General features: G+C 42.5%; 1 protein-coding gene across 2 annotated transcripts in view; it reads right to left on the minus strand.

Annotated features, from left to right (window-relative positions):
* Positions 1 to 2,557: 2,557 nt before the first annotated feature.
* LOC106899502 (EF-hand and coiled-coil domain-containing protein 1-like) overlaps positions 2,558 to 16,466 on the minus strand; it is a 55,188-nt gene continuing 41,279 nt past the window's right edge. The window contains exons 3-7 of one of the 2 annotated variants that reach the window (XM_014961370.1): positions 16,125 to 16,257; positions 15,653 to 15,818; positions 9,654 to 9,812; positions 6,611 to 6,680; positions 2,558 to 4,393 (exon numbers count right to left, since the gene is read on the minus strand). In XM_014961370.1, coding sequence (XP_014816856.1) covers positions 4,260 to 4,393; positions 6,611 to 6,680; positions 9,654 to 9,812; positions 15,653 to 15,818; positions 16,125 to 16,257 — 662 coding nt within the window. In that variant the 3' untranslated portion in view covers positions 2,558 to 4,259. Of the gene's footprint in view, positions 4,394 to 6,610; positions 6,681 to 9,653; positions 9,813 to 15,652; positions 15,819 to 16,124; positions 16,261 to 16,466 lie in introns of both variants that reach the window. The other variant, XM_014961369.1, reaches the window with a different exon arrangement.

Raw genomic sequence — 16,466 nt, forward strand, 5'->3', positions numbered from 1 at the left:
AGAAATTATGCCTAACTCTAATAGGACACGCACTCAGCTCTTACGACCTTCTTGCTTTCCAGTGAGGATGTGGTGAAACCACTTGAATACTGATAATTTTTCAATGTCATCCCACAGTACTTGTTTACTCCTTGACAAAGATAAGTTATCTCATAGTTCTTTGAAGCAGAATCATAAAAGAGTCATTTGTAATGTAATTTGTGTTGTGCTCGCAAAAGTACTATTCCTGCAAAACACCCCAGGGCACAGAGTAACTCCGTGGGGTTTGGAAGCCTCCCCACTCTCACCTCGGTGGAGGTGTCTGGCACGTGGGGATTGCACTGCTCATCCCCTGAAATAACTCTAGTAGGACCACTGCTTGCAGGCCTCATCAGTAAGTAAAGGTGTGTTACTGCGTGCTGTCTTAAATTAAATATTTTATAGGCTTGATGTGTGCTGTGCTCAATGAGCAAGGTGTGAGTTCTGAAAAATATAGTAGCCAGCTTTAAGTTACTTGGCACAGACTGTCTTTTGGTAGGACCATCCCAGTACTGCTTTCAGCCCAGTTATATCCCCTGGGCTGCTCACCCTCTGCTATTTCCTCAGAAATGTCTCTATTTCTGTACTCCACATGCAGTAGGACTTGTCTGTCTCCCCTCCACCAGCACAGACAGAAGAGTCAGCACCTCCCTATTGCAGCAGGCACAGTGTTGTGGTGAGAGCTTGTGTTTGTGACAAATCCTGTAATTCAGCTGGATTTCCCAAGTAGTGGGTGGAAAGAATGGACTTGCAGGATCATGGATTTCCATCTCATGGCATCCATGGCACTCCATGTAACCCAGGAAAGCTATCACATGTCCTTAGAAGATGTCCTACCCAGCTGGTGCTCCAGGCTCTCACCAGCTCACACCCAGGTGGTGTGGAAGCATTTAAACTTTCACTTACAAAATTTGCTAGAGAAGTCTAAACTAAGTAAGGGCTATTTCCTTCATAAATCTGAATGGCAAAGGTACAAAGTCTGCATTCTCCGAAGCATGCATTAGTATCATGCTGAGTTAATTCTTTTTTATTTCCTAGGGTATTATTTAACTTAAAAATAAACAGCTATCTCTATTCTGTGCTCCAGGTTTTGGCAAACATGTAGAAGTTGAGGCAGACCTTTGTCTACTGTTTCCAGCACTCTGCTGTCCTTTTGTGAGCTTCATTAGACGAAAATATGGTTGTCCAGGTGGGAGGAAAACTGGTCGTGAATTGACCCATCATTGAACTGTCGAACAGACTGGCCTGGAGCAGCGACTGTAGATGGGCCCAGAAAAGGGCTTGCAGCATCCCCAAAGAAATGCATATTCAGTCTGACCAGTTGCCTGCAAAAGCCACAATTTAGGGCCCCCAGACTCCTGTAACAGACAGTACCACGGAAAATGGAGAAGGGTGTTTCTGCTGGGGTGTTGCAGGAGAGCCAGAAAAGTAGAATAGAAAACAAATGGAACTCTGAAAATCCTGGCTTCTTGAAAGTAAAGTGTAATTCAGGAAATAAGGATGATTATCAATTGAATTTCATGCTAAGAAACACATTCCATAGCTTTTGTATTCTGCAGAATTATACATAAAATTATTAAGCAAATAAGATAATGTAAATATTAAAGGATTCGGTGCCTTAACCTCCATGAGATTATAAATCTAAGAGAAAGCCTTTGGCTGGTAACACGATGTGTCACACACATGCTGTGAATGCTTATTGTCATTCTCCATCCCAAGCAATTCTGTTTTACACAGCACTGTTGGAAAGTGTTCCCTTCTTCTTAACAGTGAGATGGAAACAAAGAATGGAATCTAAACAGCCCTCATCATTGAAACGTACCTTCAAGTAGCTGAATGGACAGTATCATGAAAGGGAAGAGATTTAAATCCAACAAATTCAGCAAATGTAAGCATAGCAGTGCCAAGGATTTTTTTCTTCCAAAAAGTGTGTACAAATGCCATCAACCTCTTGGAGAAGCTCTGGGTGGACACAGCCACACCATTTCAGTGCAAAAGTTTTGTGAATCATGGCACATGTGTGAGAAGTGGTCATTGCCAGGTACCTCAAAGAGCTTCAATGAAAATAAATTGGACAACTATTGAATAACTTTATGTATCAGGTGGACTTTAATTTACTAATAGTTAATACCTCATATGAAGTAAAAAATAACGGGAGGAGGAAAATCTTCTTGAAAAATGTAACTTTTGCTAGAAGCGTGCAGACCCTCAGGTTATCTCAGCGAGAAATTGGCCAAATATGTATAGAAATGTGTATAGGGAGAGAGTGGATACAGTCAGTAATATTCATTCAAATGGTGAAAGACTCCTGGGGTGCACAAGGGTAGCCATAATCAGGCATGTACTTGCATTATAACCCTTTTCCTGCAGTCTCTCTTCTGCTAACTCTACACACAGATCATGCTTATTTAATGATGTGCTGGCATTTTCTCTCTGTAGACATCTGCAGTGTTCCTGGATAGCTCTAAGAGCTGCACGAAACATAAAGCTGATACTTATTCTTGTTACTTTAGAAAATGAACCCAAGCAGGGAACTTACTTGTGCTTATTTTGATTTTTATCTCTTTTTATCTGTGCACATTTAGTATATAGATTTTGTAGTACATAGTGTTAGCATATAGTTTAGGATATACTAAATAATAGTGTATTATGTTAGTATTACATTTAGTATTAGTAGACAGTTTTCATTCTTACAGACTGAATATTGTACGATGTATGTCTAATTTATCTTGGTGAAAAATCTACATTAAAAATACATATCTATTCTTAAAATCTTCCTCTGCTAAACCAGAAAAAAGTCCCTCCCAGGTAAATCACCATTCAACAGTTTGTTCCATTGTTTGCAAAACACCTTTTTTTTTCCTCCTTTAAAATGAAATGAAAATATCTATTGCAAATTTTTGTTACCTACATGGCTCTAAATGCTAAGTAATATATCATGATTTTGGATGGAGGTGCGTGTAAGCTCTACAGGGTATTATGAATAGAAAGGAACAGAAATCTTCTTATCACCCAGACTGCACTGTGATACAGACCTTATGGTATGAAAACCATTGTCATGGGAAAAATTCACATATGCACAGTTCTGAATTCAATGGTCTTATTTCATTGCTGGCATTATCTCACAAAAGTAATTTCACATTCTTTAAAGATCTACAGTGCATTTTTTAATATAATAAATTCAGTTGGATCATTTAAGAATGCCGCTTCTTCACTTTCTGTGTTTGATAGTTGAATGAAACAGCAAAAGCATCTTGGAAGCAACCTATTTTCTTCTTCTTGCCCCCAGGAATTACTTTATTGCTGATTAAAATGTTACATGGCACCATGATTAGGCCCAGCATTTTACATTGTCTGCGAGGGGGGACTAGTTTTGTGTCTCTACAGTTGCATGGAGGGAAATTAAATGAGAGAACAAAGTCGTGGGCTGCACGTGTTGTTTGCTAATGCAACAGCAGCAGATGTTGCAGAGTGAATTTTTCAGCCCTTCCTTTCCCTGAGAGCCTGGGAACTAGATTGCTTTGTACCTTTTGCAAGCAGTTAAATGGAACTTTTCATGTAAAATCCAAGACTATTGTCGGGAAAGGCTGTTGCAGATTTCTAAGGCATCTCTGTAATTGCAAATATAAAATTCAGCAGAGCAATAACAAGTCTAACTTCAGAGTTAAATAAGGTGAATAATTGAATCACAGACACACACAAACATATTTTATACATGAGCCCTTAAAATTTGCACCACAGGCGTACACCCGTGTGTATGTTTATGATACAGTCATTTTGTCCTTTGTACGTTAACGAAGGGGTTTACTTGCTGTGATAACACAGGCTGCCTTTTGCTTTCAGATTGAGCTACCACAGAAGCTAGAAACTGTGCCCAGCCAGAGTGTCAGCAGGGCTGTAAATCTAAATGGGCCAGGTCAGTGTGTTTGGAACAGTTTTTATTTGGTTGAGGGGTACAGTTACAGGGCCATCACACAAGGATGGTTTGGCTTCCATCAGAGACAGGCACCGCTCGTTGTCCTGATGTCACAGGAATGCTCATTCAGGTGAGGGAGGGCTTTGACATTAGCTGAGGACCTGGAGCTCTCCCCATACCTTTGATTTCATGGCTGAATTCTTCTATTACTCTTCTCTGTTACTGAGCTCTGTCGAATCAGCCAAATCTCATCCATTCATCATGTGTTTGAAGGAACGAGGGCTGTTGTTTGGCTGGTCGTGTGGGTCACAGTCCTCACCGCTGCTCAGCAGGAGATGACCAGTGGGTTGGCCAAGGACTGGCGACTCTGTGCCTTCTCCATGGGCTGGCTTTGTAGGAGTTCACAGGCCGTCAGCTCCCGGTAAAGCGTATCTAGGACTTCAAATAGGTGGGCTTTTCCTTTTAAAAGAAAATTGCAAACATTAAAATTTGAACAAAGACAGAAAGTTGCGGTTTAACAATCATAACACAAGCTGTTTTCTTCAAAGATGCTATTTCAAGTAATTATCAAAAAATGTCTAAATTCTGAGACCAAATAGTGAACTTCCTGTCCCTATACAAATGAGAGTGGAACTGGGTTCAGGGACTGTTTTCTCTACTGGTTCTCTTGCTTCATTCACTGCCCACTGACTTCTCATATACTTGTGTGAATGAAGAAGTGTTTCATGCCACAATAAAGAGTTGCCAATCCAGCCATCCATTTAGTCTTGTCAAAGAGGTAGAAGATGTTTGATTAGGAAGATTAAGTCATATCAAGTGCACAGCCAGAAAACTGAAAGCAGAGAGGATGAGCCATTTATGGCAATGGTGATGGAGAATGGACAGAGCTTCACAAGGTCACTTCTGCTGTTGGTGTCATTTTAGGAAGCTGAGCTGTGCTGCTGTTACAGAGGGAGGTACTTTGTTCTGGCAGCATCACTTGGAGTTGGTGTTCCTGTAGGAGCACCTTCTGGACACTTGTGTGCTGCAGATAGAATCATAGAATCATAGAATCATAGAGTTGTCCAGGCTGGAAGGGACCTCCAAAGGCCATCTAGTCCGACCCCCCCGCAGTCAGCAGGGACACCCCCAACTAGACCAGGTTGCCCAGGGCCTCGTCGAGCCTCTCCTTGAATATCTCCAGGGAAGGGGCCTCAACCACCTCCCTGGGCAACCTGTTCCAGTGCTCCACCACCCTCACAGTGAAGAACCCTCTCCTCATCTCCAGTCTAAATCTGTTCCCCTCCAGCTTGAAGCCATTGCCCCTCGTCCTGTCACTGCAGGCCTTTCTAAACAGGTTCTCCCCAGCCTTCCTGTAGGCTCCCTTCAGGTACTGGAAGGCTGCTATTAGGTCTCCCCGGAGCCTCCTCTTCTCCAGGCTGAACAACCCCAGCTCCCTCAGCCTGTCCTCGTAGCAGAGGTGCTCCATCCCCCTGATCATCCTAGTGGCCCTCCTCTGGACCCGCTCCATCAGGTCCATGTCCTTCTTATATTGAGGGCTCCAGACCTGCACACAATACTCCAGGTGAGGTCTCACCAGGGCAGAGTAAAGTGGCAGAATCCCCTCTCTGGACCTGCTGGCAACGCAGCTTTTGATGCAGCCCAGGATGTGATTGGCCTTCTGGGCTGCAGCTGCACACTGCCTGCTCATGTCCAGCTTCTCATCCACCAGATACTAACAGTCTCCCCTTCTCCTGTGCTCACCAGGAGAATGACCTATGGTTCGGGTATGGTTTCTCTCTGTGTTGGTGTCCCAGAGCCAACAAAGGGCTGTCTTTGCCTTCTTTTCTCTGTGTCCTCCTCAGCCATGCAGGAGCACTGGGTCAGTTGCTGGACGCCAGTAACAACAGGGCTTTGAAACTGCAAACCCCAGAGTGGCTGGGGTGTTATTCGCCCTAAATCACTGTTATTAATATTCTCCAAGACTAAACCCTCAGGCCACATCTAGGCTTTTATAATCTTGTCTTTGACTGCTGTCTGCACCTCCAAGCCATGTTCTTAGGCTTGGTACAGGATGTTCGTTTCTTGAAGGTAAGTACAAATGCTCTGCTAATAGAGAACAAAGTAATCAAATCTAAGCCCCTGGGCTGTGATCCCTGTATGGTTCCTGCAAAGACAGCTCTGGCACATCAGGCCGTTGTCAAGGGAGAGGAGTTTTCAAGTTTAATTTTCATAAGAGGAACACAAAAGACAATTACTAGTGCAGGTTTGATACAGTTTCTTTATAGAAGTACTCCTGTTTGTATATTTGTTTGTGTTCCAGCAGAGGAATACAACATGCAGTGGAATAGCAAAACCTGATAAATAGTTTTCTTATATACTTAGCCATGTTTTCCGCTTTCTCATATCAATGAAGCCGTACAGACATTAGTGGGATACTGAATTGTCCCCCTAAGGCCAAATTCTAATTAAAATTTGGCTTTAAAAAGCCCTGGATATGTTCCTGTTTCTGCCATGTCACAGACTAGGAAGCATCACTTTCTATAGGTAATCTTCTTGCATAGTACTTCTTTCTCCCTGGCCTGTCCCCCAGGGTTTGAAGTATCTTTTTCCTACTCATCTGTACATTATCTAGTTTTTTTCCCAAAAGGACGCTTTTCATGTTTCTTGGTCTTTATATGTGATTTATTTTCTTACCAGGTTGGGGGTCACGGCAGGATTCCAAAGTGCTCAGCAAGATTTTCCCCAAGGCTCGCTTAGATACGTTCTTTAAAAAAAAATAATAATATTATGGCACAAATATGTCATTCACCAGTTTAAACGTATGCAAAAAAATACATGCACAGTGCACTTGCATTTGAAAATTAAAACAAAATGAAACTGAATCCTGATAACACAAGACCTGATATTGGCTTTATTTTCAAGCATTTTATCTTAGATACTGGTCAAATACCAGCAGTTTCTGGAGGGCTCCAGTTCCTTAATATGGCTGTAGAAAGACAAATAGCAGTTATTCAATGGAAAATAACAGAATTTTCCAGAGTGTGTGCCTAAACAAATCTAGATGGTGAGGAGCTTAAGCAGGGCACGCACAAGAAAAGCTTGCTGGGCCTGCGTTGGAAGGTGCATGGACAGGGTTTGGGGTGCAATCTCAGACCCAGCTGGTCTGGGGCTCATTAGGAACCCTTTTAGGTATAAACAAATTAGAAGAGATTGTGTGTGTTATGTGGCAGTCCTGCTGTGAGTTATATATTGAGATGTAATAAACATTAGCCAAAGTGAGAGGGTTGTAAAAACTACTTAGGATTTGGATGGTCTCTTCCAGTTGTAGTTTTATGTTAGAAATCTGTTGGGACGTTACATGATGTGTCTGGAAATATAAACTCTCTTAATTTGCCGTCGAGACACTAATGCATGCTTTCTGGGAGACAGTCTTGCAATCAGTTTAATTAGCACTTGGAGCGCCCGTATCTGCAGGGACAGGTTGTTCTTGTTAAAACTTGAAGCAGTGAAAATAGAGGGAAGCTGTTCTGGAAGAAGGACGGTGTATCTGCCAGCAGCTCAGGCACTACTGCCCTTGCTCACTGCTGGTCATCTACCTGTCTGCCCCAGTGGGGACTGGGGCGTGGTGGAAACCAGTTTGCAGTGGGCTGGGATGACACATGACCTCTGCAACACAGCCTGAGCTTGTAATAGTCCTAACATTTCGCTTTGTCATCGCTTTGTAGTAGATTCTGTTGCAAATGAGATGCTTGGAGTATTTAAAACATCAATGTGAACACGTTGGGGGAGTGACACCTAAAACCACCTTTCTGATTAATAAGTTTCATTTTGTATGAAGTGTATCCCATCAGGGATTTAGGGGATCCTTACTCAACTCTGCTGGGAATGCTGTAAATTATCCTGTTCCTTGTCAGCACGGTTGCCTGTATTGGTGCTGAGGGAGTTGGCAGCAGTGGTAGCACGTTTCCAGTGAGGGTTAGCATTAAGTGCTGTTATCACTGAGCTATGGCACATCATGTGATGGATTGTCTCCTGAGCAGAAATGATTGGCAATAACTCAACTGACCAGTGTATGACATGTTAAAGTCTTGACACAAGAGGTTATTATGCTTGTTGCCAGTCACAGTCTCTACTAGTTTAAGCCTCCACTGGATTGTTATTGATGCATGTGTCAGACTTGCAATATGAAAGTAGAATTTCCATGTCAAGTGCTAAAATAAGTTACCAAATTATGAGATATTGTACTTGTTCCCTAGAGTCATCAGTGGAACATGAGCGTACTTCAGTCGAAGTAAAGTGATCATCTGAGGAAGCATTCTCATCTCACACAGATTAGGCAGAGCTTTGCTGGAAATTGAGGAGAACCCTCAGTCGTTATCAAAGAAATTAGCAGCTGGCAGTCCAGCGTGGCCCCCAACAAACTCTGTGCTCTGCAGGTTACCCACTTCACCGGTCTTATGGCTAGCTCTTACCATTATCATTCCCAAGCAGGAGATTGGTCCTTATTTTCTAAAGGACTGAACTGCCACACTGGGCACATGTTTCTGGTGTGTTACTACATCAGCTTTTATAAGTCACAGAATCACAGAATGATATGGGGTGGAAGGGACATCTGGAGATCATTCAGTCCAACCCTGTCCCAGAGCAGGTTGCACAGGAACGCGTCCAGGTGGGTTTTGAATGTCTCCAGAGACAGAGACTCCACCACCTCCCTGGGCAGCCTGGTCCAGGCCTCTACTATGCTCAAAGTAAAGAAGTTCCTCCTCTTGTTTAGATGGAATTTCTTATGTACAAGGTTGTGCCCGTTACCTCCTGTCCTGTCCCTGGGCACCACTGAAGAAACACTGACCCCATCCTCCTGACACCCTTCCTTTGAAGTATTTAGAGGTGACAGGACAAGGGGCAATGGTTTTAAGCTGGTGGAGGGGAGATTTAGGTTAGATACTAGGAAGAAATTCTTTACAGTGAGGGTGGTGAGGCACTGGAACAGGTTGCCCAGGGAGGTCGTGGATGCCCCATCACTGGAGGGGTTCAAGGCCAGGCTGGATGGCTATTTGAGCAACCTGGTCTGGTGGGAGGAGTCCCTGCCCAGGGCAGGGGGGTTGGAACTAGATGATCTTTAAGGTCCCTTCCAACCCAAACCATTCTATGATTCTATGATCAGATACCCCCTCAGCCTTCTCTTCTCCAGACTAAAAAGACCCAAGTCCCTCAGCCTTTCCTCGTAAGAGAGATGTTCTAGTCCCCTCATCATCTTTGTAGCCCTCTGCTGTACCCTCTTTGGCAGTTCCCTGTCATTCTTGAACCAGGGAACCCAGATTATTAATTGGGTGAGAAACTTCTCAAAAAATGCTTTTTTTGGTACATAGGAAGGAGTTTTATCCCTTTAATACTGACTCAGTGCTACTGTAGGATGCAGTTAAACAAGAGTCCTTGTCTAGAAGAAAAAATGGTCTTTTTTCTTTTCGTTTTTGTTGTCCTTGTTTCCTCTAAAATTTTGTTTCGAGGATAACAAACACTTGTTGATCTAGATCCAAGGAGATCTCTAGGCCTCTTTTAGAAAGTCAGCCATAGAGGTCTAAAAGTTTTCTGCAGTCACCAGGCAGTTCCCAGGGCAAACACAAGTAAAAAGGTTTCCTGGTGTAAAGGGCTTTGTAGTGAACGTGAACATCTTTTTTAGTTGGGAAGGGACAGTACCAAAACCAGTCTCAGTCTCTGGACTGCTTTCTTGCCATACCAAGTCTCGAAGTTGTTGAAGCAGCTGTAAGACATCCATGAGCTTCTCTTCCACCAGCGACAGCCTGACTCTCTCAGTCTCCAGCATCTGCAGCTCCATCTTCAGCAATTCTGTCTCCTCCACCTTTTGTTGCAGTTCCCCTCGCAATGGGCCTTTCAGCTGGACAATGACACAGGAAATTAAAAGCACTGGAGCTTTTCGCTTTCTTGCCCAATAATTGCAAAGCTAATTTCCCCCTTCTATCTGGTAAATGTCAGTTCACTCCAGAAGGTTATTTTGCAAGGAAGTACATTTCTTTAACGTATTACATGAAGTGCAGAATCAATAGTTGCTAGGAAATGCATGCTTTGCTCTTGCGCATAATGGCACTTCATTCAACACTGGATGCAAGCAGATAATTCAGAAATTCTACGTACCAGCATTACTATTGCAGTTTTCTAATCTTTTGCATTCCTTTTGTCCTCAATAAAGCATAACTAATTTGTGTGCCCTCACCAATGTGGTCATATTTTTGTCTTGCAACTCCTACATATAAATCATGGGTACATTCAGAGAAACAAGAAGGTGAAGAGCTAATTTCTTCTAATCATTTTGATTTTAAAAAACAAGTGGCTTAAGAAAAAGGAAAATTAAGATTCTGGTTCTGCAAAACACTGGCTGGCTTGCTTGGTGAAGCCCTGATTTGCAGCCAAGCACGGAAAAGTCCAGCTACAACAAGACTTTGGAACCCTACAGAAACCCTGGGCAAGAGGGGTCTCCCCAGCCCTGGCCTGCTGAGGACCTGTCGTTGGCTCAGACCCCCCAGTGTTAAAATGTTCAGGATACGAAATGTTGCTTTTGTTTCAGTGCAAAAATCTAAGTGACATATTTTTGAACTATATAAAGCTGCTACACCGTTTGCAAAAGTAAATCACAGACCCAGGCCCGTTGCAGATACGTGGCCAAGTTGCTAAAAAGAGCTCAAAAAGCATTCCCTGGAAAATATGTCCCTTAAATATTCATTTTGGACCTTTGAGACTACAGACAAGATTTCAGGCTTATTAATAAAAATAAACATATCTCAGTCACTATGGTGCCCAGCATTCTGAAATGTTACCATTTTTTTGCAATTTCTTGTTGCAAACACAATGTAAATATATTTATTAATATTACGCTGAGGAACCAAATCATGTGGGCTAAATGCCAGATTTGCTGGCTCTGTTGAACTCGAAAAGCTGAAGGCCTTGATATGCACACTATTTAATAGATTTCTTTTCAGTGGAAATTTGTATCCTAATGAATTTTAATAAACGGGAAGGAACTTCGGTTCTCTAAAACAGAAGTGTCAGACTGAGAAAAAGAAAACAACCCCTGATTCGCACTGTGCCTTCTAGAAGGTCATTTTAGTTTCTGCCAGTGCTAATGGTATGTATTAGTTGGCATTAACTCCCCCATCAGATGGAAATCAGCCCTTGCCATTAGCTCTCCATGGGCCCAGTGAGGTGCTCCAGCTCCTCGGAGCAACATGACAGCTCCAGAAGTTTGGATCACTTCATCTGCTCCGTCTGCCAGACAATGATTTCAGCAGCCCTGCCTCAACCCCCCTTTTAGATGAATATCCTCACATTTTCCTGTGTGGAGAGCCAGCTTTGTTACCAGTGGTGTGGCAGCAGTCCCACTGAGACCTAACAAATGCTCTAGAGGCTGTGGGAGGTCTTCAATGAATTAACCATGTGGTGTCCTTTATTATATTGCAGCTTGGCTCCTCATTGTAGATACCACCTGGCACAGCTATGTCCTGAACACACGAAGCAGTTATGTTCCCCTGCACAGCTGAAGCAGTGTCATATCAAGTAACAGAGAGGTAAAAAGGTAATTATTTTTAAGTGTAAAATAGACTTTCCCAATGTGCAGTTGGACAGATGCTGATGGAAATTCCTAACGGGTTGGTGCCCCATCTATCCTGGTCCTGCACCCCTAATGTCACTGATGTGCTGCTTTGGGCGTGCTGGCAGAACTGCCCTTTTTGGGAGGCTGCACAGGGACACCTCTGTCCTCCCCTGGCTGCTACTGACAGGCTCTCAGCTGTGCAAATACCAACAGGAGAAACAGAAGCTTTTCTCTTTAGCATGTGTGTCACTTGAGTTCTCCGGAGCTGGCTCGTGCCACGACCAGCTGCTCAGCTTTTCTGGAGCACAGAGGCAATATGCTCAGCTGAGTGCCACTACTCCTGCTTGGGCACAGCATGTGCTGCGGCTGCTGCCTCTTTTTCCTCTTCAGTTTGCTCCTACAAAGCCCTTTTTGTTTGTATTTCCTATGCTGTAGCCAGTAACTGCTTTCTGTGGCAGCTGTACCTTAACAGTGCCCTGCTCATATATCAGGATGCTGGTTTCCTGATACTTTTATTTCATTTATATGTATGGGTGTGCAGGTTTTTTGGCTATTTGTGCTTGAGACAGTGGCTCAGTGTACCATTAACACATTTCCCCCCGTTGTTTTCCCTAGCTTGGTTGCATCTAGCATCTGTTCTTACCTTAACATTTGCCATAAGATAATGATGATAGTTAAGCATCATCTGTTTTTGAAACTTAGATACTGAAAGGGATGGTGGGTAGTTAAGTTGTAGGGCTCACAGAAGTTGGGTTTGGTTTTAGCTCAGTCAAAGTCCCTCAGCAGAGCCTGGTTTTGGAGCTGTGCCTTGTCTGTGAAATGGAAATACTGCCTTGCTAAATACCAGTTTTGAGAATAAAGTCAGCTGCTGGTATCCAACCCTCTTATAAAAGGGGGTTAATGCCATGGGCAAAATCTGAGCTCTGGAGTAGTTGTGTACAAATACATCTAGGACAATGAATAATTAATATGTAAAAAAAAAATCCCTTAAGGAATGTAAGAGAAAATCATTGTATTGTATTTTCTATAAAAGTTAAGGAGGTATTATTATTAGAGCCATTTTTACAAGCAGTGAACCTGAGAAATGATTTTCAAAATGTAGAGAAAAGTACTGGAGGGGCAGAATGAAGTGCTGAGCTTCATCAGATATCAACAGATAACCTGTTGTGCAGGTTATCTTTTACATCATTTCAACCCCAAAAGACTGGAGCAAATGGAGCAGCAGTTTTTAAGAGAGGCTACATGGATGATCTGAGGAACAGCAAATCACCTCAAGAGTATTGGTAATTCTGCCAGGCAAGTGATAGGAACTGTGATGGAGAAGGGACTTGGTGAATGCATAGATAAACACAGTGAGGAATCTGTTAGATTTCTTTGAAAGGGTCTATGATATATATATGAATAATGTTAATTCAGTTAATAGAGTGCATTTTGAATCCATCACCAAAGACTTAAAAAAAAAAAACAAACCAAACAAAAAATAGCTGCAGCTGGAGTTCATGGTGTTGAATAGCTATGGGCACTAAATATCAGCTGAAATTCAGTGTCAGTAACGCAAAGTCAGGCATTGTAGGGGAGGTACACAGTGTCGTACGTATGCAGTGGGGATGGCTGCTGCTCAAGGAGGAGATGCAGAAGAGGTGTAATCTCCTGAAAATAGCTCAGCAGTCAGCAGAGATCAAAAGGACACATGCAGGGAGCTATTAGGAAAGGAACCAGGGACAAACCAGAAACTATGATTATGCCGTGAAGGGCTTGCATTTGAATACTAAGCACATTTTCAGTTCTTCTCATTCAAAGAGGGTAATAGAGCTTGAAAAGTACATGGAAGAATAAAATAGAGTAACAGAAGTAAGCAATGGTTTCTATACTGGGGAGCTGAGGGAGACTAGGAATGGTGATAACTGGAACAGTATTTCTGGTGCTAAAAGTCTGTAAAATTATGAGGGAAAGATCATTTGCTGATTCCCAAGCATAAAAATGAAGTGACAGTGGATGATCGGGCTGCAGATTCAAAGCTAACAAAAACAAATCCTCAAAACCTGTTCCTTTCTAACCACTATGTGGAGTCCTTGCCCCGAGATACCAAAAGCATCACTAGCTTTAAGGAAAGGCAAGGTAAATTCATGGTAAATAGCTCCGATACTGGCCATTAACCATGATACTCCGTGCAACAGCCAGTTCAAGATGTGTCTGTCCCTCATGTACTGGGAGCCAGGTGGGTAATACCAGGAGGAAGACCTTCTGTGCTGTTTCTCATCCCTTGTCTCTGAGCAGCTGCTGCTTGCCATCAGGCCTGTGAGATGAGGATGAACTTTTCATTTGGCCCTGTATGGCAGGTCATAAACTAATTGTCTTTTTAATTAAGCTGGCAGTTTGTATGTGAGCTTTTATGGAAAATCATTGGCATTGCTTTGCAACACTACCCTTGGCAGCCTTTCACTTTATTTTTAGAATTCACTCATGTTTTCTCCATCTATTATTCCCAGATCCTGACACCTTCATCACCCTGTCTGCAGTAGAAACTATTTTAAATGTTCAGTTGTTGGAAAGCAGAACTTTCTAGACATGACAAATTTCAGAACTCTTTTATCCCCTGCTTTTACAGTCTTAGACTGAAGCAATTCTTAGTCACTATTTGAGAGTGTTGCTTTTCACTTGCCTGCTGAGATTGTTACTTTTTAGCTTTTGTTGGCATTTGTCCAATTTTCAGCATTAAGGTGGTCCAAAAGAAGTGTCTAGAGCAATGTATAAAGTAATTTTTTCAGGTTATCAGAGAAAGTGTTGTTGGGGGGTTATTTATTAAGCGAATATATTTATTTGCAAGTTAGATGAGAGGGAGCATTTCTCAGCCTTCCAGTTTGCTTTGTGTTGATTAATATAAGTCACCTTTTTGAAAGCAATTACTTATGACTTGTCTGTCTGTTCTGTAGCATTAAAAAAACCCCAACAACCTATAACTGCACACAAGAAATAAATGCAGCCTAAATAAAAGTAAGAGGGTTTAAGAAAACATTTCTAACAGTCTCAAAATTATTCCTTCTACTGATGTTGAATTCATATTGCACTGAGTTGGCACCTCCCTCCTTGACTTTAAACCAAGAGAAACAGATTCCATTTTGTCCTGGGATTTTGTATTAATCTATGGATAATGGCACATTTCTGAACAAGGTGCACAGAACTAATATCCATCAGCAGAGATTAAAAAGAAGGCAGTATGATACTGCTCTGAAAAAAGAGAAGAAAACTGGCTATATAAATGTAGGGGTTTTTTGTGGGCTGATGTTAAACAGCATGGAGGGAAGCTTTGTGTTGCTTTAAGGAGTGTTACAGGAACACTGAAAACTGTGTAAGTCACAAATACGATTTTATTCCATTTTAAAATGTTTTTCCCCACAAGTAATCTCTTTCATTCAGTTTAGTCAAGGGGAAAATGGTATGAAGTACTGATAGAAATCAAAGGGTGGCAACATGTAAAGAAGTTGAATATTTTACTCTTTCTTTAAATAGTTTACCAATTAATAGAAGCCTTCCAGAACTACTGAAATCTTTACTGTCCTTTTAAAGAAAGGATATAAAATACTGAACCTTAAGACAGAGCAGACCAAAGCAATGCGTATGGTGCAGTATTTTTGTTTCACAGAAAGATTGCTGGCGTGGAGATCTATGCCCATCAATGGCTGAAGTTTGTGGTATTTAGGTAGTAAGATCATACAGGAATATTAGGATGTTACATTGAGGCTTTTAACTACTGTGGTATAACCTCTGCTGAAGGAAAGTTGAACGTGCTGCTAAGCCTGAGACCTGATTTTAAAATTTTTAAAAAATTTTTTTCATTAATATTGGTCTAAGCCTGAGAACCAGCCAGAGTAAATTGGATCATTTCCTCTGAAGGATTCCAAAATGGAAAGCCCTGCATCTCAGCCACATGGAGGGATTTCTTGGAAAGTGTCTTGGGACTCGTGGACATCCAGAGCGGAGATGTTTGAGTTGGTGAACTAATGGCACAGAGAGAAACATCAGCGACAAAGAGCAGAATGGCCCAAAATAAAATATAAATGCATGTGGATATAAATGCAGCTACTCAAAGATCCATAACTGACTCTTTCACACTGTTTGACCCCTGTTACCTCTTCCACGTTTGTTTCCAGCTTCTTCACTTGGTGCCCCTTAAGCTCCAGCTGCTCAGGGAGCTGTGCGACTCTCTCTGTGAGCTCCGCAGGGGCTGTGTCGTAGCCATCCCTATTGGTGCTCTCCAAGTAAGACATCAGCTTTTTCCACATTTTTTCATCACATCTATAGACACAAAAAAAAAGTAAAATAAAATCAGTGAAACTGTACGATGAAGGTCCATGTTTGTAAAAGTCAGTTTTCCTGCAAAGCTCTCGGCAGCACAGATCTCAAAGGGGTGTCCCAGCTGACAGCCATTAAGATTAGGTGGGTAAGTCCAGTGTGTTGTTTCCCACATGCTGTAAAGGATGAGCAAAAAGTCCTACTAATTTTGCTCTATAATGATAGTGCTTCTTACTGAAGCCATAGCACCTTCAGATCATAAAATAACCTCTGGAAAGGGTTCAAATAACATTGATTGTAAAAACCTACCCGCTGCCACAGCAAGGGAGCTTGGCCATGATTTTCTTCATTTGCTCCACCTGGGCTGGCTGGTCTCCTGCCCACTTCTCGTCCTCTTCGTCGGAGGCAGCCTGGCCCTCCACGGAGCGGAACAGCTGATCCTCTGCTGGAGAAACCAACAACCCCTTAGAGCAAATCAACAGCCCTGATGCACTCCAGCTGTGGTGTTTTACACCCCCGAGGCTGAGCAGGAAAGAAGGGAGATTTTAAAAGTCCCAGTCAAACAGAATAGAGGGTCCTTCAGCAGCCGTGGAGAGGGCTTTAAAGCTAAGGCAGCCCCAGCAAAGATTGTTATTTTAAGAGTCTTGAATG

This window comes from Calidris pugnax, unplaced genomic scaffold (assembly GCF_001431845.1).
Source record: "Calidris pugnax isolate Ruff unplaced genomic scaffold, ASM143184v1 scaffold615, whole genome shotgun sequence".
Taxonomy (NCBI): Eukaryota; Metazoa; Chordata; class Aves; order Charadriiformes; family Scolopacidae; genus Calidris; species Calidris pugnax.